Below are 26,606 nucleotides of genomic sequence, written 5' to 3'. Positions count from 1 at the left end.
GGAAGAGTCAGGCATGTAGCACTCATTGAACATGAGGGTGATTTGGACACAAAATCTCCTATGGGTTCCTTTGGAAATTCTAGCCTTCGGCCCTGTGGGCCCTTTTGGCTCTGTAGGTGCAATCCAATCAGCACTGATTGTGATGGTGACTTTTGTAGTGTCAACACTACTTAACATTGTGCAAATGCTGCAGTGTGTTTAAAGTAGAGTTCTAATTTTAAAATGGACTAACCAAATAATCATAGTTTTGTATTTCATAGATCTGCTCACTGTGTGCATGCAATATGGCTTCTGTTAGAAAATTAGGTGTCCAGTTCTTATTCTAGTTAGTGTCATGCAAATGAAAGAACAGAGGAAGAACCTGGAGCCTATGTTGTCTCATACATTATTTATTGAGTTGTGGATCTCAATTGCAAACCAAAGAATTACCTCTGAGCATAGGGATATTACCCCATGCAAGAGTCCTGGGTGTACTGAACTAATGCTCTCTGAAGAGCATTAGGTACCATTGATAAAATAATTTTATCATGAAGTCCCTTACCACTGATCCTGATGCAAAGTAGGAGTGAAAGGGAACAAAACAGATTGTCTTGATGAACTCTGGGTTAATTCCCAGGACTAGAAGTGCAAAAGTATATCCTTTAATCTCTAAACAGAATATATTTTGGTCTCCTGCTATTGAACCAATAAATATGGAAGGGCACTGTCTCTCTTTATGATTATTATACTCACCACTGATTGTGTTCTGAGTTGAATGGATAGAGAGGTAGTCATAACTCCTTCGATTTCCATTCAAATTGATGTGCATTTCTGACTGGGATAGCCCTGATGTGGATCTGCATGGCAGGAAATCAAGACTGCATTACAATAACAAATCAGCAGTGGTATTTAGCACTCTTCATTGTCATTAATCTGTCAGAGCCAACTTGCGAATGCACATGTTTATAGCCTTTCAATGAGTATTTTGATTTCTGGGACACATTTCATTGTATGGGGGAGGTATTTTATCCTTGCCAGCATTTGCTTCCAAATAACAGCTGCCATTAGACCACTCACATCACAATTGATTTTCCCCTGTGTTTTCCTCTGAGCTGAGTGCAGGCATCAGGAAAACACAGCATAGCCTCAGCATGATTAATTTAACCTTGCTGTCCATTTAGACAAAACCACATCTGAAAGTTTTCCTGATAGTTCATGTTCTTCTTGGCTCTATTCTAATGGTATTCTAAAAGGCCCTAGAATTTATCAAAGGCCTTGATCCTGTGTGCAGCTGTAGTAACTGCCTACACTGGTGAATGTACCAATGCAAATGAAAAGGGAGAAAAGTTCTTATAATGTTCTCTGATTTGCACCTTAGACATGGAGGAATCAGCTAGGTAAGACCTGCTCAAATACAGCTTCCACTGTGCATTCAGTTCACATACAGCCATTTCCAGAGAAGATATACAGACATTAAAGATTTTACTTTTTCTCTCCCTTATTTCTCTCTTATTTTTATCCTTCTCCGTAACTCAGTAAGTGGTTCATTCCTGAGTCTGGTACAAATTTAAATGTCACTCCTTTTCAAGTTCTTGTCCGCTAGACTGTTAGCTTCCTGCCTGTGTTTTCACTACTGCTGGCACCATGGAGCCCCAGGCCTTTTGGTGTGACCACAATAAAGACTGCAAAAAAAAAAAAAAAGTCTGCCTCACAGTTTACTATAGAGGTTTGCAATGATATAGTCTATGACTGAGTATTCTTACACACGTTTAGACGAAAAAGCAAACCTACCTGCCAAGATTGCTTTTGTCTCTAGTCCTGTTGTTGATTTCCACACTGAGGTTATCACAAGATTTGCTCATCATCCCAGCAGAAAGATTTTCCAAGTTTGCTCCATAGAGCACATTCTCTGAACGAGACAGTCTCTGAATCAGTGCAAGGTGTTCATGCTGAGCTGCATATGCAGAATTTGATTTGTCTATTTCCATGAATTTACTTTCCTCTGAATAAGAAAGGAGAGAGGGGGAGGAAGAAAAGATAAATCCACTGTTAATATCCCATCTTTTTAAGCTCAAAGGTGCTTTCTGTCTAACCTTTTGAACATGCCAGCATAAAAGATTGACATCACAGATATATTTGTTCTGGTATCCTTGAGGATATCAGGCCTTGGAGTGAGTGGAAAGGGTTTCCTAATCCATTTCTTTCATAAGAAGTTTATGCTGTATTTAAGTTTCAATTCTATGAATTGTACTGCAAATTCACTTTCCACAAAGACAGGTGAAATTTACAACCTTGTGTAATTTAAACCTGAATATATCTGTAAAGTATATTTTGTAAATGTTCCATGTATCAGAAATACTTGTCATTAGCCAGGTTGGTAGTATCCCATCCTTCACAGGCCCACCACTCCAATATATGTGTATCTGAGAAGACAGGAGCTCTACTAACACATGCTCTCTTAAGTTCAGAGGGACCAAGGAGCTGGCTGTTTGCTTTGAGTGCGTTGCACAAGTGAAGTTGAATAGGGGACCATCTTGGTGGCAATGCTTGCTATCCAATTTTCCACCTCTGTGTGAATTTTTCTGCTTGTTTAATGACATCTGGGCTCTGCTATATGTCAATCTATCCTCTCAAAAGATTTTATTTCCCTGAAACAAGATAGAGCTGCAGGAGGCATTGTTAATTTATTTAGGTTCTCAACTGGTGGGCTGGAGAGAGGATTTGAAGGAGAGAGGGACATCAGGCAACTGGAGACATGTCAGAAAGTAAAACAAGAACCCTACTTGGTACAAGCTTGCACAATTATGGGCTTTAATTCTGCTTGTACATGACAGCTGACCTCCCATGTGTTTTCCTAACAAATATTAGCCTGAATGCAACTTTCTAGAATACTACTCTGGCATTAAACCTAGGCTCCCTCCTTCCTCAGTGACTTTGATCAGGGGCATTTGTTAAGGCATCAGAAGGCTTAATTGTCCACAGTGTTAGTGCAGTCTGAGAGTTGCCATGGTTATTTCAAAGCAGGGGGTTGTCAGCAAGTTTTGAAGCAACGGTGACTTACACATCTGAACAGTGCAGCAGAAGCAAGTTTCCATCATGCAGAAAGAGCCTTATAATCTCTTACAGCCTCACTGTGGTGGCAAAGGCAGCATTTTGAACTGTTGTCATTGCCTTCACACAGCCTTTTTTTCTGGGACAGCAAGCACACACTGAACCTCAGAACTTGCAGTCACACAGCTTGTGTAAGTCTGGCTTGTCTCAGTGATTTGAGGTGCTTGTAATCAGGACTTGGGTTATAATTTTATTAGCTCTCAATCTTTCAGTTCTCTTATATATGGAATGCAGTAATTTTTATTAAGATATATTACCACAAGCAAATGTGACACAGGAAACTTTAAAATTCACTGTTAGCACTTGTTTGTATGTTAGAAATCACAGTCCAAACAAGTTATGTTTGAAGCTACAGGAGCCCAAGCAACGACAGGTGCCTTGAACCTAAATGTCATCCTAGTGCCTTTTTCGCCGGTAACAAATTTGTGCAGGTGGAATTTAATTTTTCATTAAATAATTTCAGTGGTAAAGAGGCAATATATCAATCAACCTGTTACATCCCATAATATAATTTGTTGCCAACACTTTGACAGTTTTACTAGAGAAAGGAGTATCCCAGCAGCTAAGGCATGACACTTGATTCTCCTGCGATGACTCACTGGGTCATATGCTCAGTGGTTGTAAATGATCATGATTCTGTTCAAGGCAATAGATGAGCTAGGGAAAACTGATGTTGCTATACTGAAGTCAAGAGTGATGACAGTTGTCAGTTTAGGCTGTTATTTCTTATGTGCCTCAGTTTCCCCATAATGATTCTCACCCATCTTTACAGAGCATGCTGAGAACCATGGGTGAGAAGTGCTATGTAACTGCCCTTGGTCGAGCAGAACCTTATCTTAGAAACTATGGAAAATCTGAAGTCTAAGGACGTATTAGTCATATCTTCCACTGACATGGCAAAATCTAAGATACAAACAGCTAGCAGCTACATAGTTGAGTCAGTATGACTGATGTGCCTTTGGTTTAGTGGTTTTGTCCTGGGACTGAGCCGTAGGGTTGAACCCCTGCCTTATGCAAAGATAACCAGTTAACTAAATTCAGCTCCAGCATATCTGAGCACTACTATAGTTATTCTTTGTGTGAAACATTTCTCAGGTTATATTTAGGGTAAGTCTGATACGTTTCTTCAGAATTCGCAGCAGGTTTCCTGAAGGGAATTGTAATCATGCATTTTTTTTAAATCTGTGTTTAGCTACATAGTTATTATCATCAGAGAAGCCTGCAGGTGCCCGCTCACATGCACACACTGAATTAGACTTACACACCTCTAACTTCCAGTGAAGTAGGAGACATTATTCTCTAGTCTGCTAATGAGAAACTGAAGCACAGTGAAACTAACGTGGCAGATTCTGACTCTCAGCTGCACTGAATGCACCTTTCGTAAAACCTAACCTTGTCCTATGGCCTGAATAACAAAAGTGCATTTATACCTCACCTGATGAAGTTTGCCGAAGTTGCCTAGAATTCATCTGTGCATTGAATTTGTGCTGGGCAGAGCAGAGGTCCAGTAGATATTTACATGTCTTTGCTGTATCGGTAATGAAGGTGTGTTTTTTGCCACTGAAGCTGCTTTCAATCATGAATTTTTTTCTCTAAAGGGAGAAAAAAGTACAGCATGCTTCATATGTGAGTCATTACACTAAGGCACTGAAAGTTGGTTTGTATAATCTTGATGGTTTGTCCAGTTGTATTTATGCATGGCTGCATGCCTTTTGGGTGCAGAAATGCCTGTCGTAAATTCAACAGTTGTTAGTGAGGTGTCTGTCATTGGAATCATAACTGCCCCATGTCAAAAGTTAAGAGCCTTTGGACAGTGACTGCATTGAGAGCAGGTTGATTTGGCCCTACAGATGTTAAAATTATTAAACCAATTTAATGTGAAAACAAAAATATCTTCAAGGGGCAGAAGGGCCATTTTGAGAGAGCAGACAGGCTGGGAAATGTGTGATGCAGGTTGACACCTACTCTGTATAATGGTAGATTGCTATACCTCTGATGGCAGAATACCATTTAGAAGGGGTCACAATCTTGTCAACAATACTGGTTTGTTAACAGATATCAATATACTAAGAGATGAGGATGGGAATGAGATCTGGGAAGAGGGAGACATGATCCCATGACCTTATGTAGGTAGGAAAACAAAAGAAAAGAGAGAGAGAAGTAAAGACAAAGAAAGTAATGAATACATAATATGCCATAAAGACGTTTGACATAGTTTCTGAAGTAGTCAACACCAGATTATTCAGTTTTATAGTAGTTTGACTCCAGCCTTGGCAAAAAAACCTCCAGAACTAAACCTCACTAAGAACTGGATATCTTGGTATCCACATCCAGATCCAGCCTTGATTTTAGACTGTTTTCAAAAAGCACTTGCCTGTACAGAATGAGTCTAATTCTGGCTCCGAATGCAATAAATTGGTCAAAGTGACAAGCAGAAGGGGAGTAAAGTAGTAGAGTGGGGAATAGATTCACTTGGTTCCAACTCACATGAGCTGAAATTCTCTCTGTTTCACGCCACTGGAATCTTAAACTGGCAATTCTTGTGTGATTTTTGACCTCATACACAATGATGCCTTTGGCACAGATTCCCAGGATGATGTCCCCTCCTGCTCCTTTCTTCTCTTGGGACACATGATAGAATAACACTCCATATTCAGGAAGTTGCTGAGTCACCTTGTAGAGAAAAAGTGTGATTACCTTGCATTACTCAAAAAGAGGCATGGGAAGAAAGGGTAGGTAGATGGGAAACGGTTTTGAGTGCCTTTACTGAATATTCTTTCACTCTTTCAAGAAACCTTTGAAAACTCTTACCAAATTTTCATACCTAGTGCCTTACAGAATCATCACCTTACTTTGGTATGTCACAGACTCATTACATGCATTCATTTTCATATGTAAAATCAAAATAACACTTTCCCATACACCTCATTTGAAGAGGTAGGAGGATTATGTAGCTTCCTGTGCAATAGTCTAATTACAGTGGCACTGAGGTACTCAGCATTACTGCTACTTGGCACTTGTGTGCGTTTCTGAATAGAAATCCATGCAGGATTAATGCTGCTTGACTACTGTTAAACCTTGTTTCTTTCCATTTTATTTTCTGTGTCTTTGTTTCCCTGAGCAAACCTAGAAACCACAAGGTACAGCAAATATGATGATCTTAGTAAAACTACTAATACTTTGGTGTCAGGGCTACTCTGACATTGTTATGGACTTCCGTGGCTTCCTTTCTACAATAGTGATGACCAACTGGAAATCTTAACTGCAGTGTCACCACAGCTCCCAGCCTGCAACAAACTCACTCAGGTACATACACCCATTCCTTCATGGCTATTATCTCTTAAAATCAGACACTATAAATTTTCATTGCCAAGTTATAGGGTTTGCTAAATTGTACCTCAAATTGTCTCACCTAAATATAGTAGTGAATTTTGAGGGAATTTCACTGCCCCAGAATTCCCTTCGGTGCCAGACTTTATAGTAACAGATCTTCAGTGTTGCTTCTTTCTTGCACAGTGCTCATTGCTGGGTGAAAAGTTAAGTAGGATTATACTTCAAGAAACTGAGGAGGCAGCTTCTTCCCCTGCCATCTAACAGTGCAGAGGATACTCTGAGGAACTCATTCAGAGGTTCTGGGTGCTATTGCTTGTCTTTTTACCTCCTGCACTTATGCAGGAGGTAAACATTTAACTGTTAACATTTAACAGCCACAAATGTTAAAATGTGACTCAGACCCTTTACAGAGCTATAGAATATGAGGAGCGTTTTCTGTCCTCTTTTGTGATCTGCAGATCAATATGAGTTTATTCTAAAACTTTTTTTTTTTTTCTGGGAAGCTAATGTAGAATACCCAAATGACTTTTCAACTGTGAATAAAGATTTTCAGTGACCAAAATAAAACATTTTAAGATCTGTTTTTCAGAAAGTATCCAGAGCACCAATGTTCAGGTCCTGAAAACTGGGGCATCTATAATCACCAGCTGAATCTGGGTTTTAATTTTTAACCCCTTTCGTATTTGGAACTTGCATGTTTTTGCCATGGAGGCTATCTTTCTCACTTTGTATGATGTGTTGGCTCCTTCTACAGACTTATTCATTGAAACAGATACTAACAAATCTGCTTCTCTTCTTTGGATTTGCCACGCATGATGGGATTGTCATTAAGGCTAAGCTTCAATCCATTTCTTCAGTTCCACTGACAGTTACTGATATTTATCCATTATCTAATCCTTGACATTTTTCATTTGATGGAAAGCAGAGAAGTGTGGGGGAGAAGGAGAAGTTAGGGGTCAAAAATTAAATCCGACATCATCATGACACTCTGGAGCCCTAGAGAAATAGCAATGTGAGAAAATACTTCAGATAACTCCTTCCTCACTTCCAGGGTTCACAGATATTTTTAAACAAATAATCACTACATGTTTAGAAAGTGGCTGAACAGCTGCTGTAGTTTCAGAAATCAAGAAAGTGCTTATTCCCATGTTTTATAGTCATCTCTAGTATATTCAATAGGTGTATTTATAATCATCTGGAACCCAAACATCTTGGTAACATGCTGAAAATTTGCATCAACCCTTAGGATGTTGAAAATACACTAAAATGTGTATTAATCCTTCATAAACTATCAGTGAGAGGAAACCTACCATGTACATGTGATGTAAGTTATTTAGAGTGATAGTATCTACAGCAGAAGGAAATTCTGAGGTTTTTGTTGACTACTCAAATTTGTTCACCATATCCAAAATCTACTGTATCAGGCAAGAAGGAAATAATAGACAATGGTAAATAGAGGGGGGCTTTCTATCTCAAAATAAATAAATAATGTTTAGGGTATGGCAAGTTACCTTTAAAAATTCTAGTTCAGCTTCATCCTCAAATAGGGAATGATTCATACGATGTAATTTAGCAAGCTCTCTCTGTACATATGGCAGGGTCATTTTCTCTATTCGGCTTGCTGGAATATAGTCTTCAATGCGAAAATAGCTCTTTCCATGCATCTTTGGGAGAAAAAATGAAAAAAAAACAAAAGAGAGGAGCCTTTTGTTCTTTCTTGACTTTTCTTATTTAGTGCATTTCCATTTTCAGGGTGACTCGTATGCTGAAGTAACCCTGTTGCCATTTCCTAAAAGAAGATGGGGAAGAGCAGGTAGTGTCCTGACAGCAAAATGTGCCTCTTGCACTTGTGCTCAGCCAGGTGCCCAAAGCACAGGCTACTTCTCTGTGCAGAGGGAAGAAAAGAGCTGGGCCTACAGCCATGCTGCAGTCTTGCACTTAGAGCTGACAGCTACAGTTGCATCGGTATAACCCACAATGGGGGACCCAATGATGGGATGGATCCCACCAGATGGATCAGACCACTCAGACTTCAATTAATAGAGCTACACTGATTTATATAACTGAAGATACGGCAGAGATCATAAATGGCTATTTCTGTACACTTCAAAACTAGGATAACTAGTTCAGATATATCATCAGTGACCTTCCTGTCTTTGCAGCTTGTGGATCTGAGCCTCCACAGAAAATAGCTGTGAATTCTGGAGTGTTTATTTATTTTTCTCTTCCATGTTTTCTAACCTCTTTAAGCCCCTCTGCACATCCAAGCTGTGCTTGTGTTGAAAATTTTCTACAGATTTTCTGGAGTTTCTGGGCTGTGTTACCAATTATGAAGGACCAAGAGTCTTTCATTGTTCTGCCATATTTCCTGCCAAATTTGCCTGCTCATTGCTGCTCCTTAATCAGGCAAATTTTGTCATTTTTTTAATTAAATCCAAAATTGATTACTGAAGGACTTAGCTGAAATTATGTGTTATTCAAATTTCTTCTTTAAACTCTATGTGACAAACAAAAGCTGCAAAATCTGTTGAGAGAGACCTCTAAGAAATATTATATTATTTTTCCACACCTCAGAAGCATAATTGCCAAGCTCTGCCTGTAAAGCCAAAGCGCCGAGTTTCAGGGCAGTCTCATCATTGCAATATAATCGCTCCTCCAAAATATCTTTACGAAGCTGCAGGTAAAACTGATGCCGTGTCAAGCCATGCCTGGAACACAAAAGGGTTTAGGAACACAGGAGGAGCCTTGAACAGTCACCCTAAATGCTACTGTTTTTCCTGCAGTCAGCAGAACCATGCACTTACTGGATAACATTAAAGTGGTTGACAAAGAATTTTATCTAAATTAATGATGGAGGTTTTCTTCTTGGGTTGGTCGTTCCAGCCATCTGGGGCCACTTTGTAGAGTTTGGTCTCCTCATCCAAAAAGAAGAATTCTTTACCTGAAAGGAGAATTTTGGTTCTGTGATAAGTCAGGGGATACTTCAGTAGCTCAAAGTTCTGCTGTCTTCAGTCCGTGCATCATTAGCAATAAAAAATAAAATGGATCATGGATGTCAGTTGAGATTTACTTCTCTGTGCCATGGCTTAGCTTATTGCTTCTTTGATGGAGAACTTAGGATAACACTTCGTAATTTAGGATTACAATTGTTAGATGCTGAATTGGTGTGGTATCTATGGAGTCACTCAAGAATTGATGGGGCTTGCATTCTGCTCACCATTCAGGTTCTGTACCCCATTGTAATCCTCATGTCCTGCACACAAGGTATGCTTCTTCCTAATCCCTCAGCCATGCTTGTCATCTGAAATGGGCTAAGGAGATATGGGTCTTGTAGATGAAATAGTTGAGCCTGTACTCCAACTTATATCTAGGAACAAAGACAGTCAGCCTTCCTCAGTACAGTGCTTCCTGGAATTTCTGCTGGAGCTACATGGCTCAGGATTATTCCAGTGCAAGTCTGGGACACAGTCTTTTCTGCATGGGAATACCAGCCAGTAACAGTATGGCTGTGCTGATGCACAGTCATAGGGTAGGCACACTTTACATCAGTGCAGTACAGTTTAAACCAATGTACCTTACATTTGCTTGAGCTTTGGATCTGCTTTGATCTGAGGATCTTAAAGGATCTTACTGGAATTCATTAATAAAGTAAGTACAGAGGTGTTGAGGGAGAGAACTGTTACTGAAGTTAGCTGTGTCTCATTACCTTTTAAGTAAGCCAAACCAAAGTAGAAATGTTCCACCAAGTTTGCATATGCCACCACAGTGTTGAAAACATCTCTTGCCTTGGACTTGATGTCACATTGCACCTCAAGGCACTGCCCGTTCAGTAGAATCACATTGAGATCCCTTTGGGACAAATAGGATTTCCCCTTTTTAGTCTAAGAAGTAACAGAATGAAGAATGAGTGCCAAGTACAAGCAATGCAAGTTCCACAGCATTTTATTACTGAGGCCTCCTAGTCTCCTATCTCTACATAACCTGATGGAATTGGTCACAGCACTATGCTATTCCCTGCCTTCCTTCTCATAAATTAATATCCCAAACATTTCTAAACCCAGGGAATCCCAACAAAACATCTGAGCATACTCAGAATCTACAATTACCAGGGTTATTCTAGACTTGAGGGTAATTCCAAATTTTCTTTGCCCTCATTTTTACTGCTGTATGCTGTCAGCCTTTTACTTTATCTTAATGAAAGGTGGAGGATGTGCCTGCAAACCAGAGGAGTCCAATACACTGGCACTAGATGTCACATTGCATATTTGCTGTATAATCTTTGTCTCAAAAGTCTTGTGCTAAAGTGAGCATTCTTAGCTGAGAAGGATAAATTACGATATTTTCACACCAACAGAAATAACTACATAGCACTGAGAATTAAATGACCTCAATACCTCTGCAGGAACCCTAACTTGGTTTGGGAAGAGGAAATGGCAAGGATACTGGGTTGGGACTTATATGCAACTTACAAAGACCCCCAACTAAAAGGTCATTAGATTAGTTCTAAATTCTTAATGTTCATACTTACCACAATTGATCCAGGCAGCTGTAAGGTCACTGGTGGTTCACTAGACAAAATAATAAATTCTGGACCTGAAAACTGTAAGGAGGCAAATTAGAAATTTAATAAATGTCTCCTTAATGCAATGAAGATCCCAAACACCAGTACCAAAGAAACCCATTTCTGTCAATCTGTATGCCATAGCTAATTGATTTCAGTGTCTAATAATGTGCAAATGCAGACTTCTCTCTGTTTGGGGTCTCTCCTGTGTGGACTCTCTGGGTCTAATTAGCGGTAAGCTCATGGTGAAGCCTTTTCTTCTGTAAAGGCACTTAACCAAGATCCATTTCCTTTGTATGGCACCCATTTTCATGACACTTACAGAAAGTATACTTCTTCTGAGACCTTTTCCCATTTGATTCCCAAGTTACTATGAGGACAGTCACAGACATGTACACACATACATACACACCACCATGATTTCATAAGCCTAGCTTCCATAGGGAAGCAGACTAAAATGTGGAGCTGCTTTATTCCCTGTAATGAAGGTTGGCTGATAGTTTTCATTAGCATTGCATTCTTTTGCTTTAACTGCAACAAACTTTAACAGCACAAGATGCTTTTTTTCTTGCTAAGCATCCACCTCAAGGAATTTTGCATATTGGTTTGGGTTTTTTTTTTAAATTCATCTATGCTTTTAGATCCTTGAAGCAGACAGAAATAACTAAATGTCTGCGAGTAGTAAGATGTGGATACTTCCAACCATTCTCCATGACTTAGTACCTTGACCCATTTAGATATTTTTAAAGAAAATTTATGGTTTGTTTCATAATACTAGTATTGTCCTGCCAACAGCCACTGAAGTTTTGACCTTAGTCTTATAAAGAGGGACTAGCACTTTGTTGTAACAGTTGCTGGACACCTCTGAGGAACTCAATTATTAACCCAGCAAAAATCATATTAACAAAATGTAAAACTAAATTTATATATAAAAAGATAATTTTCCAAAATATCTGACTTAAACTCTTGATCAAATTTCTGGTCAGTCTTGAGCTTGTGAACTGGGAACAGGTGAAAGGACTCACCAGCCTGAAACCTGTCCATTCTACTTCCACAACAGAAAGCTCCATGGACAGAAGCATTGTGGAGTTTTCTGTGATACAGTTATTTCTGGATTTTTGTGACCCAACTGCCAAAGAAACATTATTCTTCCCATTTAACAGAATTCCACAACAAATGGAAATAGCAACTAGAAATAGACTCATAGTTGAATTATTGGTTTGGCACACTCACTGCTAGCCTATGCTTTCTGTCCAGGCATACGCTGTAAAAAAAATTTAAGTCCTTTGGGCACCGTTGACCAGCAAGTGTTTGGGTTCAGTGTCTCTGTAAATGTTTTTGCTGTTCTGAAGCTCCTCTCAAAGTGGTTGATGAAAACAGTCCATATGCTGTTTGATGCTTGCAGAAATCACACATGTAGGTCAGAGAGGGTTCGATTATAAGCTTTTGCTTAGTCTTTATGGACAAGAGCTTTCACTGCCTTTAGTTCTGAGTTATCACAACTGGATGATGCCTAATTTGGAGTCTGTCAATTTAGAATACTCATCTAATGAAATGACTCAGTAGCAAACATGCACGTCACTGGTGGACAACAACTGGATGAGAGGTTTCTCTTTAGTGATATTTACATTTTGAAACCAGTTTATACGTTTTTCATTAGTCACCTTTTCCTTCCTGTGGAACAAACATTTCTGTGATGCAGAAGCTGCTGTGTAGTCCTTTGTAGACATGGAGAAGGTGGAACCTAAACTTAGCAGGTTCTGTCTGCTCTTCTTCTGAGTTCCAGCAGGGATTTCTTCTACAGCACTGACCGACCTTCAAAGGAAATGTTGTAGTAAGCAATATATATAGCATGCAATCAAAACAACACAGATGAGGACAAAGAACTTAAGGTATATTAACTGGTAGAATAGAAATTAAATATGAAATCCAGGGCAATGTCAGTTACAAATTGTTAAATGTTAAGAAAAATAATTTAACAAGGATAATATTACTGATGCCCTTTACAAATAAATCTAATCTCTGCTTTAATTCAATAACAGTCTTTTTTTTTTTTTTTTTTTTTTCATTTGGTGAGCCAGATCTAACTGGTTTCAGTCTGGTGAAGCCAACAGTCAAAGAATTTAGCCCCATGCCTTTCTGGGAATTCTACAGGATGAAGTCAATTCCTCATTTCTTATTTTCTGAAGCAAAGAAGCTTCAGAAAACCGTAACATTTGTTGTTAGGGTATTCAGAATTTTCCAGGAATGGGAATTAAATTATTTGAATACTAATTCATTAGAATAAATTAATCTCATAGGGAACTGAGGGATTTTTCAATTTAATTAAGATAAAGATGTGTGAAATCTCAGATCAGAAAGCTGTCTATATACATTTAACCCATAATGTAATGGTGTTTTCCTCATGAGCAGACACATGAATGCTTAGAATAAACTTAAAATATAATATATACTCTTATCAATGACAAAAGAATGATTATGTAGTATAGAAGGAAAGATTTTGTTGAGGTGGATTTTTGTTAATTAGATTTTTAACAAATGCCAAAGTCACATGGAAGCTTTTTTGTTATCCCAAAGTTTTATCCTTTTCTTTTGCATGTTGCAGAGTTGCTTCAGGAAACTATTCAGGGAGTTTCAAAAGGTTTTTAACAAAGTTCCTGGAGTAGTTGCTGATCTCTTCTCCCTGGTATCTAGTGACAGGATATGTGGGAACAGTTCAAAGCTGCGGCAGGGGAGGTTCAGACTTGATATTAGGAAGCATTTCTTTACTGAGAAGGAGGCCAAACACTAGAACAGGCTTCCTAGAGAGGTGGTCGATGCCCCAAGCCTGTTAGTGTTTAAAAGGCATTTAGACAATGCCCTTAATAACATGCTTTAACTTTTGGTCAGCCCTGAAGTAGTAAGGCAGTTGGACTAGATGATTGTTGCAGGTCTCTTCCAACTGAACTATTCTGTTCTGTTCTGTTCTATTCTATTCTATGCTATTCTATCCTAGTTTACATTCCTCTGTCTATAAGGATATCTAGATACTTTTGTTTCTATCATGCAACCTCATAAAGATCAACATTTGCCTAAGAAATACGCCTGGAAATGACCTGAAGTGACTTTTGTGGGTATAAAAATACTGTTAGCTCAAAATCCAAGATGCTGTATTAAGAAGCCTTTCTTTTCCTGTTATTAGTCCTGTAAGGTGAGAGATTCCAGACTTGACAGCTGTGTCTTCTTTATATATAAGCCATAGCCCTGCATATGCTTACAAGCTTAACTTTATGAGATGTAAGTTATGTCAGCTGGACTGCTTACAGAAGTGAGCATGGTGATATTAGTAAGGTTTATAGACAGTAAACCTATCACTAAGTTTTGCGTTGGTTGTCCTCCTATATGGGAAATTGGTGGTTTCCAAAGTAATTATTTCAACTCTGTTGTTGTCATGGTACTTACAATAGGAAGGTGACCTTGGCAGAAATTCAATTGCAGATGCTTACAACCAAAAGTGGGGTTTACAGTCCCTGAAGTTCTATGGGAAACAGCTTGCTGGAAATTTGGAGAAGAGAGTTCATCTTTCAGCAGAAGAGGGGAACATTTTCTTGGCAGCATGATTTTAGATCAAGGAGGATATCAAGATGATACCCAGGTTGGTAGTCATGAGGCATGGCAATTGCTCCCAAATACTCAGTAAATAAATCTTTTGTTACTGACATCATTGCCAGGTGTATGATGCATATATAGATGTCTGTATACACACATATATATGTATGTGTGTGTAGTGAGACAGGTAGACAGAGACTTCTTTCTTCACAAAAGCTGCCACTATCCTGCAACCTGCTCGTAGTTCTTTCTTATTGCAGGTTTAGAGGTGTGCTGAGGTATCTCACATCATTCAGATTATCGTGACTGATTTATAAGTGTCTGAAACCGGGACAATCAGGGAGTTCAAACTGCTTACTTGGGATACATTTAATTGGGAGTTCATCTAAATGGAACATTTCCTGTGGGCCTGAATTACTCATGTCATGGTTAAAAGAAGAAACTCCTGTTTAACTGGGTCAAGAACTCAATTTAAATGGGATGTCTGTAGGGATTACAAGGTGCTTAACTGTGGGATTCTGGTCTTTGTGGTACCTAGAGGCTAAGAGTACTTACATCTCTCTTTCATTTGGAAATAGCCATGATTGCAGCTGCACTATGCTGACACCCAGTCTAGAAAACTCTTGTTTGGCAGCAGTGGTGCTTCCCTGGCTTTTGAAAAGGAGTTAGTATCAGTTGTACAATTCTCAGCTTTCTTTGTTTATGTCTACCAGGCTGCTGTACATGCCATGGCTGAAATGAGGCTAATCCTCCTGACAGAGCAGAGGTCTTTATGGCTTGTGTCCCTGAGTAACCTATAACTCTTCAGTAAAGTGGCAGCACAGAGCTGGATATGCCTGCCACAAGTGAGACAAATCAATCTAAGAACTGAGATGGAAATGCAAAAAATCCACTGAAGATGATATATCATATACACGGTCTGTCATAACCACTCCAGAACACATCAGGCCTCTGCTAATGTGACAGCAAGGCAAGACCAGATCCAAAATCTGAATGTAGACAAATGTGGACTCTGCAGAATGCCTTGCCAGTGAAAGCAATGTCTCTTCATACCTTCTGAACAGGTTTTTCCCTTCCACACTCTCTGTGGAGCTGCTTCCCAGTTGTTTCAGTCACAGCAAGCTATTGCTGCTTACCTGTCTGATTCTAATGGAGACATGCTAGGGGCAGCTGATCTGGGAGGCCAGTGACATCTGGCAGGACACAGTGTGGTAAAGAGAAAAGGTGGAAAACATCAATGTGCTTGTTGTGTATGGATTGTTGAGGGCCCAAGCTCCATTTCACTAGAGCATTTAGACTGTTTCACTTGGAGCCACACTGAGTCTAGGTGTACTGAAATTCTATATAAACAGTATCTATTATAAAAACAGGTTCAGATGGCAATCTAGGCATTTTCTGATAATGACATTGCCACACTAGTTGTCTGCTTCACTTGGTAATAAAACAGCTTCCATTTTTTAGGAATATGAGTTTTGATTACCTGTTTATGAAGAGCTTGTAACTACTTTGTGTCCTTGACCCACTAAGGGTGGGGTCCCATGACCTGTGTGTCTGTGGAACTCTCCCTGAAATGAATAAAGGAAATTTCACAACTGAAGCAATTGTAGCAGCATTCAGCATCAGATCTTGGCACAATTACAACAAAGATGAAATTTAGACTGGCTACTTCCTCTCTTGTGTCCTTGCATGGGCATGCTAAATGGCTATTTGATAAGGCTACGTGAATACTACACCAGCAGTATTGTTATTGTTGCTTCCTCTTCAGAACTCTTCATGTGAATGTAATTTGGAAAATAGCTGTGTAGGTACAATGGCTGTTATTTCCATATGTATGGGGGTAATTTGTGAAACAGCTTTTGCTCTTCAGAAATTACCCCTAATATTCTTTGTTCTTCTATTTCCAGGCATAAAACTGGGGGGAGGAAGCCATGAAACTTCTCTGGCTTAATCATAGTAGGATATAAAATCACTGAAATGAAAACTGTTTGTAAATATTCCACTGGTTATTTGCTACATTAAATACATTGTGAATGTTTTTACATCATAAAATTCTGGTGGGAATATGGGATGGTTTGTGAGTCATTAGCAAATAAGATTTGTACAATTTTTCACCTTCAGTCATCTTTGCTGCTGCAGAAAGGATAGGCATTGCTTTGTCCAAATACATGAAGGCTGAAATTTAGAGGTAGAACCAGAAAGGGTTAGCCAAGTGGTAGTTCCAGGAACATTTCTTCTAGCAGCAGAGATATTTTAAATTCTTTAGGGAAGAGTGGGGATGTTAAATTTTTCTTCACTTGGATCATTTCATTGATCTTATTTGAAGAGTTGCATATCAAACTATTACATAGGCAGAATGATGGAGGTGATAAGATGAGCTATGTGAAAGCAACATTTAGGTCAGCTTTTTCTCTGGGTAAGGTATCCTCACTTTGAATTCCAACATGAAAACATGGCATTGAATTCTAGTGTACCAATCACCAATTGCAATTTTAAAAACTAGAAAATCTACAGTCACATTGCTAAAATATTCATAAACATGTTTTTTCAAGCTGCAGATGGTAGTGACAAAATGTGAGATTTGAAATAAGGCAAATACTCAGGGCTAGTTACCAAAATTAAGATTCAGTCCTGTGTTCTGAAACTACATGCTTTTTAATGAGAAAGCTTTGCAAAATTCTCTGCTTACACTATAGGTTTCACATAATTGTATAAATATACTTTGACAAGCACATAAAATTCCCATTTAGTTTTTGTGTTTCAGCTGTTATGGCAGTGGGACAAGTTGGCTAGTTTCACTGGCCAGACTGCCATGCTTTGATCACAAATCCAACACGTTCCTGATGTTTAAGTAACATGTGGTCTTCAAAGAAGTTGATCCTGTAGATGATTAATTTATTATACATTAAATGAGCTTCTAAAGTACAGTCTGGATAGAAATATTGATCTCCCTTGATAATGGTGCCCTACTAGATGGCAATATTTCTTTTCAGAGAAGAATGCATTTTTCTAATACTTTATCTCATGAAAGAATGTCTGTGACAAACAAGCTTTCACATACTGTGATTTCTCCTGTATTTTTAGAGTTTTGTCTTACAAAGTCCTAAGTACTAACAGCTACCAGTGTTTCAATGGGGACTCAGAGATGCAGAAACTCACTGGAATGAGCCTTTGTCAAGTTTATGACCAAAATTTTTTAAAAAAGGACTTACAAAACTGGGTCCTGAGTTTACCTTCACTATGTGCTGCTAGGTATGTGACTGACACATATGTGTCACATAGGGAGCAGCTGCAATCTCAGGTTTTTATTGCTGCTGATATTGATTGCAATTCTGGAGCTTCAGAAAAGCACCTTTCAAGAGTAGAGTATGAACAGCAGTTGTATGAGTAACCTCACCTTCCTCATCCTTGGGGCTAAGGGTTTAGAGCTGAGAGGCTACTACGTGTTTTTTCTTCCCAGGATGTATTTACTTTCTCTCTGTGAATGATCTCCTGGCAGACTTGTGATAATGCAGTGGGCACCCAGGGTTTTTTTGCCATCTTTCCTAGGGAAATTAGTCCCTTGAGATCATGCTCTATGCCTTTTATTTTTGCCCAGTAAACTTTAAACCTTTCAAATTTGGAAGAGTGGGGATGACATGTTCCTACGAATTTCATGACAATCAGCATCTGGGTATCAGAAACTAAAATTAATGTTCCCCAGTGAGAAAAAGCAAGGGCTACTCAGCAGTTTTCTGTTATTTACGGCATCAATGAACTAACCAGGCGGTGTGCATACTTTGTTGCATCATAACTGATGTAGTGGATGCTAGGGTTATTGCCTTAGGGAAGAAATTTCTGGGATAAAAAAACCACACATGCTTACAAAGCATGTCTGAATCCATGCCACAGGAGGACCTAGTACTTCATTTCTCTTGGAGGCTCGTAAAGTGTGGAAGTAAACTCTGAAGTACAGAAGTAAACTTTCACCTCTGGGTCTGGAAGATCAGAAGTGCCCCAGGCAGGATGGAAAAAAAGATTGAAAGCGAATAGGAAGGTGGGTAACTGTGGAATGGAGAATAGAAACGGGCAGGAGTCTGAGATGGGGAGCTGGCATGGTAAGCTTATTTTTTTAGGAGATGCTGATGATATTTGGCAACAGGAACTTTTTGCTTTTGGGCAGTGTGAATGTCCTGTCTAGGTGTCCTTAGCTCAGATTCCAATTTAAACATGAAGATACACATGCACAGCATTTTTGCTGAATTCCCTTCTTTGCCTCACAGTATCCTTCTAAACTGTGATTTAAGTGGCTTGGGAAGGACCCTGACTGATGTCTCCCACAGTGTCTTCACTGAATAGATCCTCTCCCAAACAGTTTCTTTCATGCTGTTTCTGCCATAAAAGTATTGAAAGTGGAAATAAAATTCCAACTCTGATATCTCCAGACAAAGCAAATCAGAAGAGCAGCATTGCAACCTAGCATTTAGCACACAAAACCAACACACTGAGCAGGAAATACACAATGGCTTTAGGACAAAAATGAAAAGAAAACAAAAGGTTGTTTGGTGGTTTTTTTCCTCTAGAGTTCAGAATTAGTCCCTTTGTTCTTGAATGGGCCTGAAGAAACGTTACTCCCCACCATTCAAGTCTTAGCTATTATTCATAGATTCAACTGATTTCAGTGCTGCCATCTTGACATTGCACATTGTGTGCATTTGTGGGGTAGCTCCACTGTTTCTCATCTGTTTCAAGACCCCATGTGCCAGAAACATGCTGTCAGGCTTTGTCTGTGATCTGCTGAACTGGCAAAGGGGGCACAAAGCAAGAAAGAGATGATGGTGCTGCATAGTAACCAGGGAATATATAGCTTTACAGTAGGACACAAGTAAAAAGGAATCCAGTATAAAAGGATCTTTCTTCTTTGCAGCTTAGCACAAATATACCTCCCTAGTCACATAATCACAAGTGTATGGCAGTACCTATCACCTGACCATACATGGGTAGTTTCACATTTCAAGGGACAAAAGAGATAAGTACCTAATTCATAAACATAATATTTCAGGAAAATGTTACCTCTCATGTGTCCTCGGTTAGACAGTATCAAAGATGTACTTTCAGAAATGCTATTAGAGTCACTGTAGTCCACAGAGACTTGTCTGTAATCTTCTGTTGACCGACTATAATTCATTAATCTGGACCCTTTGTCTGGAAACAGAAAGGAAATACAGTGAATCACACACTTTAATTATAAATCATTGTATCTGCACGATAACAAATAACATTTGGTTTGACTAATTTTCATATAGTCCATGTCTGTCCTGTCTTCTAACCCTCACTTCAATTCCTTAAGGACCACGGAAAGCTTGGTAACTTCATTCTGTTACTTTCATAATCTTATTCTGTCCCAAAATAGTTCTCATAGTTCTCCTCAATCATTCCAAATTTAAAAAATCTAATATATGAATTCTATTCTACATGTTTAACTGAAAGGTTGCAAAGTGCAGATAACCCACAAAGTTCTCCTTCCTTACATTCTGAGGCCCAAAACCTTCAGCTATAGAGTGTTCTTTCTGTGTGCAGGATGGACAGTGCCCAGACACAATCCACTACCAGGGTCAGCTGCAGAAATTCCATTAAGGGGTCATCCTAAATCATGAGGAAGTACATATTTCTGTTGCACCCTAACTTTACTTTGGTTGCATTGACTCTTGTCCTTTTCCAGAATCTCTGAACGTGGTAGTTTTTAATTAAAAAAAAGAAAGAAATGGAATGCTGCCTTGAAAAGTGTGGCTCACATGTTCTCAATGTAATTGACATCCTGATTCATTGAAGTCCTTCAGCAAGTGTAAGCCACGTGACGCGAACCACTAGGAAACACAGAGATCACCCCAGATACATAATCACTAGAGCCAGTAGAAGGGAAATGGCAGGAATTTGTAGCTAATAGAGGGTTGAAGATGGGACAATCCCTTTTGGCATCAGCAGAGTTTTCACCAGCATATGCAAGTATGAATCTATAAGATCAGTTTCTAAATGAGTGAGTGAGCCAATATGATTTGAGGGGTGGTTTGTCTGTATGTTTTCAAAAGAATCTCCTTTTCTTATAACCAAGAATACCTAATAGAAATGTTCCACAGGTATTTAAGTGCGTGTTTAATTCTAGCTGAAGTTAATGGAACATATATGTGATTTGCTGAATAGGAATTGGATTGTCCATATGCCTAATGTTGAGCATGTCCAAAAAAGCCTGTGTAGCTTGGGCCAACCTTCCCCTTGCCCCAAAATCAGAGATTTCTGTTGAAGTGAACATTACAATCTAGAGACTAGAAAAAAGAACTATCTGAACCTGAAGTCCATGTTTAGTTACAGTTAGAGAATTACTCTGAGGGATAATAAAATCTTGATCTTAGTCAAATGAAATGTGAAATTAGTGTATGCTGGTTTATTTATATAGTGAGCAGGATTTGGCCTTGTGTCTTGAAATCACTCCAGCAACCCATGTGTGAATTTATAAAACATCTTTTGAATAGAAAAATGAAACTAAAACCAGAAAGAAACCACAAATCTTTGCTTGAGTAATCAAATAGGAAGGATTAATATATATTCCTTAATAGCAACAGAATAACTTCACAGAATCCCATTCTTTACCTTGGCAAATACACTGGAGTATACAAAGTACAAAAGCAGTTTTTAAAGTAGTTTTTTTAAATGTGCACAGGTTTTATGAAAAGTGCTTTAAGAGTCAAATCTGTGCAAGCTGATTCATTATCGTTGCTTCACAGCCCTCAGACTACTGTCCTTTGTGGAAATAAGGAACAGAAACCTTGCTGACTTGCCTCAGAGTGTTTCCATTACGAAGTCATTTATATGTAAAGCAATAAATATCCTACCCAATACTACATGTAATCACTACAGCATGAAATTAAACATTTCACCTAGCTTGGGAGACACTCAGAAAACGCTGGCTGTATCCTTATTAGACAGTTCAGATTATAAGTGAAATACCTTGGTGGAAATTCATCTGGGAGGGCAGTGGTGAGGTGTCCAATATTTTCTCATGCAGTCTTTTCCTTATCACATGACTTCTGTTAAGCTGAGAGGCTGTGCTGTCTTCGGTGACTACCCGCTCTACCTAGAAGACAGTAGTACTGCAAGTCAATGTCATATGACATGTGGACTTCAGACTCTCATACTGAAGTGATCCTTACCCTCTGCTTGTCAGAGGCTGCTGATTTGCTGGTATAAGCAACTTCATCTTCTCAGATTAACACAAAGCAGGATTGAGTTTGAATGGCTTCATGCTGTCATGCTAGCGGTGTTTAAGAGGGGACACTCTCGGTTATAGTGGGAAATAGAGCATGCAAGGGAAAAGGTCATCTCAGAATGTTAATGAATACTGGTTGAAAACAGAAAAAAATATTTGCAGTGTGTTTTCTTCCAGTTTCATTCAGCTTGTCAGCAAAAAATGTTTGTTGATATTTTGCATCTTGAAAAAGACTCAGGTGCTCACTTATTAAAGACCTTACGTGGTCAGGACTGATTGCAAGGCAAATGGTCAGTTCCACTCAAGGACAATGAATTACATTCACAATATGATGTAAATGTGATTTCTTTGAATTTCACAAAGAAAGTCTGAAAACAGACTGGCAATGGGGAAATCTTTTCTCTTGTGTAAAGTCCAAAAGTGTTTGGCCAATATGAAGTCTCTGTAAAGGTTATGATTGCTTTAGTATTAACCAAAGAAATGAATATACTGTAAGTGCAAAAGCTGGATTTGTATAATTTCTCAGGAGTGTAAGAGTGGTGTGAGAGATGGCTTCATTGCCTCATTTGCTTATACACATGCCCACTCAATTTCCTGCTTAGAAGTCTAGAACCAAATCTCGCTTCCTTAATTCATACAAGCATTAATTTCAGGCAATTGCTCACCTCTATCCCATGATACTGCTCACCTCTCACCAAAGAAAAGGAGATGATTAGAGTATCAGAGTAGTACCTACCTCACTGACACTTCCCACAGCAAACTGGACCATTTTCTTTATGTAGACATTTGCTGGTAAGGAAGCAGATTCCTTCTGATGTGCCTCACATGCTTCCAGAATTGATTCAGGAGAAAGTCTTTTATGTGGCAGATCTTCACATAGTGTCAGCAAGAGCGTGTGTAGTTGGTCACTCAGCTGGAGGAACTGAGTCAAAATGGAGGTACTGTTAAATGACATCTCCTAGTGGTCTGAAATCCTATGTAAACTGGGACCAGAAATTTCTGTAAGCCTTTTACCCTGGGTGAGAAATGGGCACTGAATTCCTTTAGGCTTCAGGAAAATTTCAGACAGGCAGCATAACAGCACTATATGGAGCCTCTAATGGGATCCAGGATAGCCTTGGAGGGAACTGGCATCTACAAGGAGGGTCATCAGCCCATATAGAGGCTTCTCAGTGACAGACAACAGCTCAGTCTGCTCCACAGCTTTGCTAATTAGATGTGAATCTTAAAGATTCATGCAAGTAAGACATGTGGCAGCATTAGCTTCAAAAAGTTGAGGAGTTATACCAGTCAAAACTGTTGCCATAGAGACCAGATACTGAAATTTTAGAGTCATTTAGCTTATAGAGCCTTTTCTCTTTGACCATGTATACCAAGGAAAGGGAGGTTAAATCTACTAAAAGCTTGTGCTCTCCAAATCCAAAAAATGCAATCAAAGGCATGGACACAGAAATGAAGCAAAATGTGTGCTACAAATCTTCGAAAGGATTCTGGGTAAGCAAGAAATGCAGATTTTCAACTGGCAGAGATGGTGGTAGAATTTGCTTAGAAATAAGGAGAGTTAGTTAGTTTTATTCCAGCACCCCATTTGTTGAAAAAGCACATAAATGTGCACAGCACCACCATCATGCCAACATGATGTTTTTCTTTTAGCCCTTCCTATCTTAGAATCACAGAATCATAGAATCATTTAGGGTGGAAAAGACCTTTAAGATCATCAAGTCCAACCGTAAACCTGACACTGCCAAGTTCACCACATCCCTTAGTGCCACATCTACCCATCTTTTAAATACCTCCAGGGATAGTGACTCAACCACTTCACTGGGCAATCTGTTCCTTATTACAGTCTTGGAATAAATAATCTTCACTCTTAAAAGGAAGGCACAATTCATCTTAATGGGAGACAATTCTGATTTTTGAAGAAAAAGGGGAAAAAAAAGAAAGTAAAGATGAGATCTAACTAAATCCCTGATTTAGATGAACTGGTATTTTTGGTGATATCTGGACCTTGACACAAGCTTTCCAATTCTTTCTAGTGGTCCAAAACATAAAGCCCCTCTTACTGAGACTTCAGATTATGCCTCTCAATCTTTGAACCTACCAATATGAGACAGAATAAAAGAAAACAAAACCGTTTTTGTTACTGGCCTGGTTTGGAGGAACCTGGTAGTCTGCTGACCAATACAGGGTCATTCCTAAGGAATATACCAACATCTGTCAAAACAGAAAAGGAAACCCTTTATGAAGCCAACATTAAATACAGAAAAGTCTCGTAGTAGAGAGACCATCTTTTTGTGTCTTTGGTCACAAAACGGCAGAAGCCAAACAGATATTTTTTTAAAAACTAGCTTAGTTTTGAAGCTTTCCCATTGGTGATTAAAGCTCTCCCCTACCTGTGGGACTGACTAACCCTCATGTCCAGGAAGAGGATTACTGGAGTCAGGACCATCTATTACAAAGCTTCATGTTTCTGCATAGCGTCTAAGTGATCAGTTATGTGGGAGTCTGAAACTACCGTGTTCTGCCTGAGGGAAGTATGCACTGATGTGGTCCTACTGGTATTTAAAACTTTTAGGTACCTGAGTGTTATATCTTACTGTCTTGCCAGAGAGACTCATTTGGCAGGGAGAAGAAGAGTAAATTGGTAACAAAGTTGAACATATTCCTGACTTTCTGGGAGTGCTTCCACTCTCTAATTATATAGATACTCCAGTCCTGCTGCTTCTGGGATTACAGCTACCATATCTGGTCAAACATCATGTTCATAGAAACATTCTTCCTTTCTGTGAGCCTTTACAAATAATACATTTCTGCAGAACTTGAGGACTGATGTTCAAAATTGATTTTGATGTTGACATGCATGCTAATCTAATGGTGAGCTGCAAGACACATGTAAATCTTTCTAACTGTAGCCTAATTTGTTTATTCTTATTAGAAATGGAGTTTAACAGTAGATACCTGGTATGCTGCACTAAAACCCACAAGCTTGTCTTCATAAGGTACCATCAAGATTTATTTTGTAATATACCTCACCTTTGTTAGTCCAATGCGCTGGTTTTTACTTTGTCTGTGGAGCAATTCTGGTGCACTGAAAGGAACAGCTTCCATCTGAGATGCATGGTTTTGGAAGGACAAATTTCCTTCAGCAGACAGTAGTACTGACCATGGACAAATCACACAGATGGCAGGGTCTGAAAAATGTTGAAGAAGATAATGGAGTTCTTAGTGTTGAATTCAGTGCACTCAGAAAATCATACTGCTGCCATCTCACCTGCATAGCCAAACCCATCACTGAAGTTTCCTGGAGATGTACCCAGAAGTCAGAGGAATCATATTCATTTATGCCTGGCTGATTTTGTCAGCTGGAATTCGGTGATGGTTAAAGACTTGATTTCTCTCTTACATCATTTCACACATATAAACAATCTATTGGTTTCAATGGATTTCTGAAGCCTAAGGAAAGGCAGAATTACATCCCATGTGCAGATAATGGAGATCTTGACATTTTTGGTAGATCTCATGCAAAGCACAAGAGAATATCAGAAAAGAGCACGCATTCCAATAAAGCATTAATACTTTGAAGCTGGCATTTGCAAAAGACTTTATGTTAGCTTCCATTAAGTTGCATGACCATGTTACAAATCTCTTCTCTGTGATGGTATTTTTTTGTTCTGTGTGCTGCTTATAGCCAGTCAGCTCTGCATTTTAGTAACCTCTTTTTCAGAGTATTGTGTTTAGCAGAGCCGAGTTCCTTTGCCAGGAAGTCAGTGTCAGGAGTCAGTATCTTTTTATTTCCTTGTACAGATGAAGAAACTCATGCAGAGCCCAGCTTTGATGACTACACCGTGTCAGTCAACAGAAGCTGAGGTAGCAGTAGAAACAAAATTCCCAAGTCCCAGTGCTTTAATCTACTAAGCTTTTCTTCAAGTGGAAACATCATTTCCAACTAACCTGAACTTTGGGATTTTTTTACCAGAATACTAATATGAAAACTATCCAAACTAAAATGTAGGCTAGATTCTACCAGTAATGTGAACAGCATCATTTTAGCATTATTCACATTTAGTCTTTCTGTCTGCATGTCAGTTCTGTTAAAAGAGGGGATATTTCAAACAAAAGTGTTTTCAAATGATAAATGTAAACTCCTAAACCTGACAAGGTCCTGAGGACTTAATGGCCCTGACCAGCCTCACTTGGGACCTACCCCCATCCTCTACCCATACTCCCAGACTCCAGTTAAACTCAGACTGGGCCCTTGAGTTCCTGCCTGAGGTATAGTGTAGGAGTGCCTGTCTCCAGCTCAGCCACAGCCATGCCTTGCCTGACTGTGGACCTCACTGATCCTGACCCACAGACTGACTTCCCAGCCTGACCTCAGACTTGCCTTGTCACTGTGGGCTTGCCTGGTGATCGCTGGGCTGTCTGACCCTGGTTGCCCACACCAGACCTGATCGTGACTCAGCTTCCCAGCTCAACCTCAGACCTGCCTTGTCACCACAAACTTGTATGGTGGTCTGGATTCTCAGTTGTCAACCTCAGACCTGCCCTGCTCACCTTATTTGGGTACTGTAGGATAGGACCCTCGTTGGCACAGCCCCTGCCCTGCCACCCTTGTAACCGTGTTTGGGTCTGGGCTCCCTGTCCCTTAGGAAACAACTTGCCCTTCTTGTTTCCTGAAAAAAATCTATTTGACGATGTCTCAGTAATGGACTGGATTCTTCTTGTAAAGGGCTGAGTACTCTTAAAAAATATCACTGCAGAGATGCACTGAGGTCAGTCCCAGTGGTCTGAAGC

The 26,606-nt window shown here is 39.3% G+C and overlaps 1 protein-coding gene across 1 annotated transcript in view; it reads right to left on the bottom strand.

The window, feature by feature from the left end:
- The window catches only part of FRMPD2 (FERM and PDZ domain containing 2), a 38,539-nt gene that overhangs the window by 9,596 nt on the left and 2,337 nt on the right, over window positions 1-26,606 (bottom strand). Inside the window, 16 exon segments of the mRNA XM_009698461.1 lie at window positions 733-836; window positions 1,771-1,981; window positions 4,526-4,682; window positions 5,578-5,763; window positions 7,935-8,087; window positions 8,993-9,131; window positions 9,228-9,272; window positions 9,274-9,364; window positions 10,130-10,304; window positions 10,952-11,023; window positions 12,010-12,113; window positions 19,622-19,753; window positions 21,554-21,680; window positions 22,549-22,734; window positions 23,961-24,026; window positions 24,846-25,003. Of these exon segments, the coding sequence (XP_009696763.1) occupies window positions 733-836; window positions 1,771-1,981; window positions 4,526-4,682; window positions 5,578-5,763; window positions 7,935-8,087; window positions 8,993-9,131; window positions 9,228-9,272; window positions 9,274-9,364; window positions 10,130-10,304; window positions 10,952-11,023; window positions 12,010-12,113; window positions 19,622-19,753; window positions 21,554-21,680; window positions 22,549-22,734; window positions 23,961-24,026; window positions 24,846-25,003 (2,106 nt within the window).

This window comes from Cariama cristata, unplaced genomic scaffold (genome assembly GCF_000690535.1).
Source record: "Cariama cristata isolate BGI_N322 unplaced genomic scaffold, ASM69053v1 scaffold43554, whole genome shotgun sequence".
NCBI lineage: Eukaryota > Metazoa > Chordata > Aves > Cariamiformes > Cariamidae > Cariama > Cariama cristata.
Note: the sequence above shows the minus strand (reverse complement) of the source record. Positions and strands in the feature narration are given on the sequence as shown.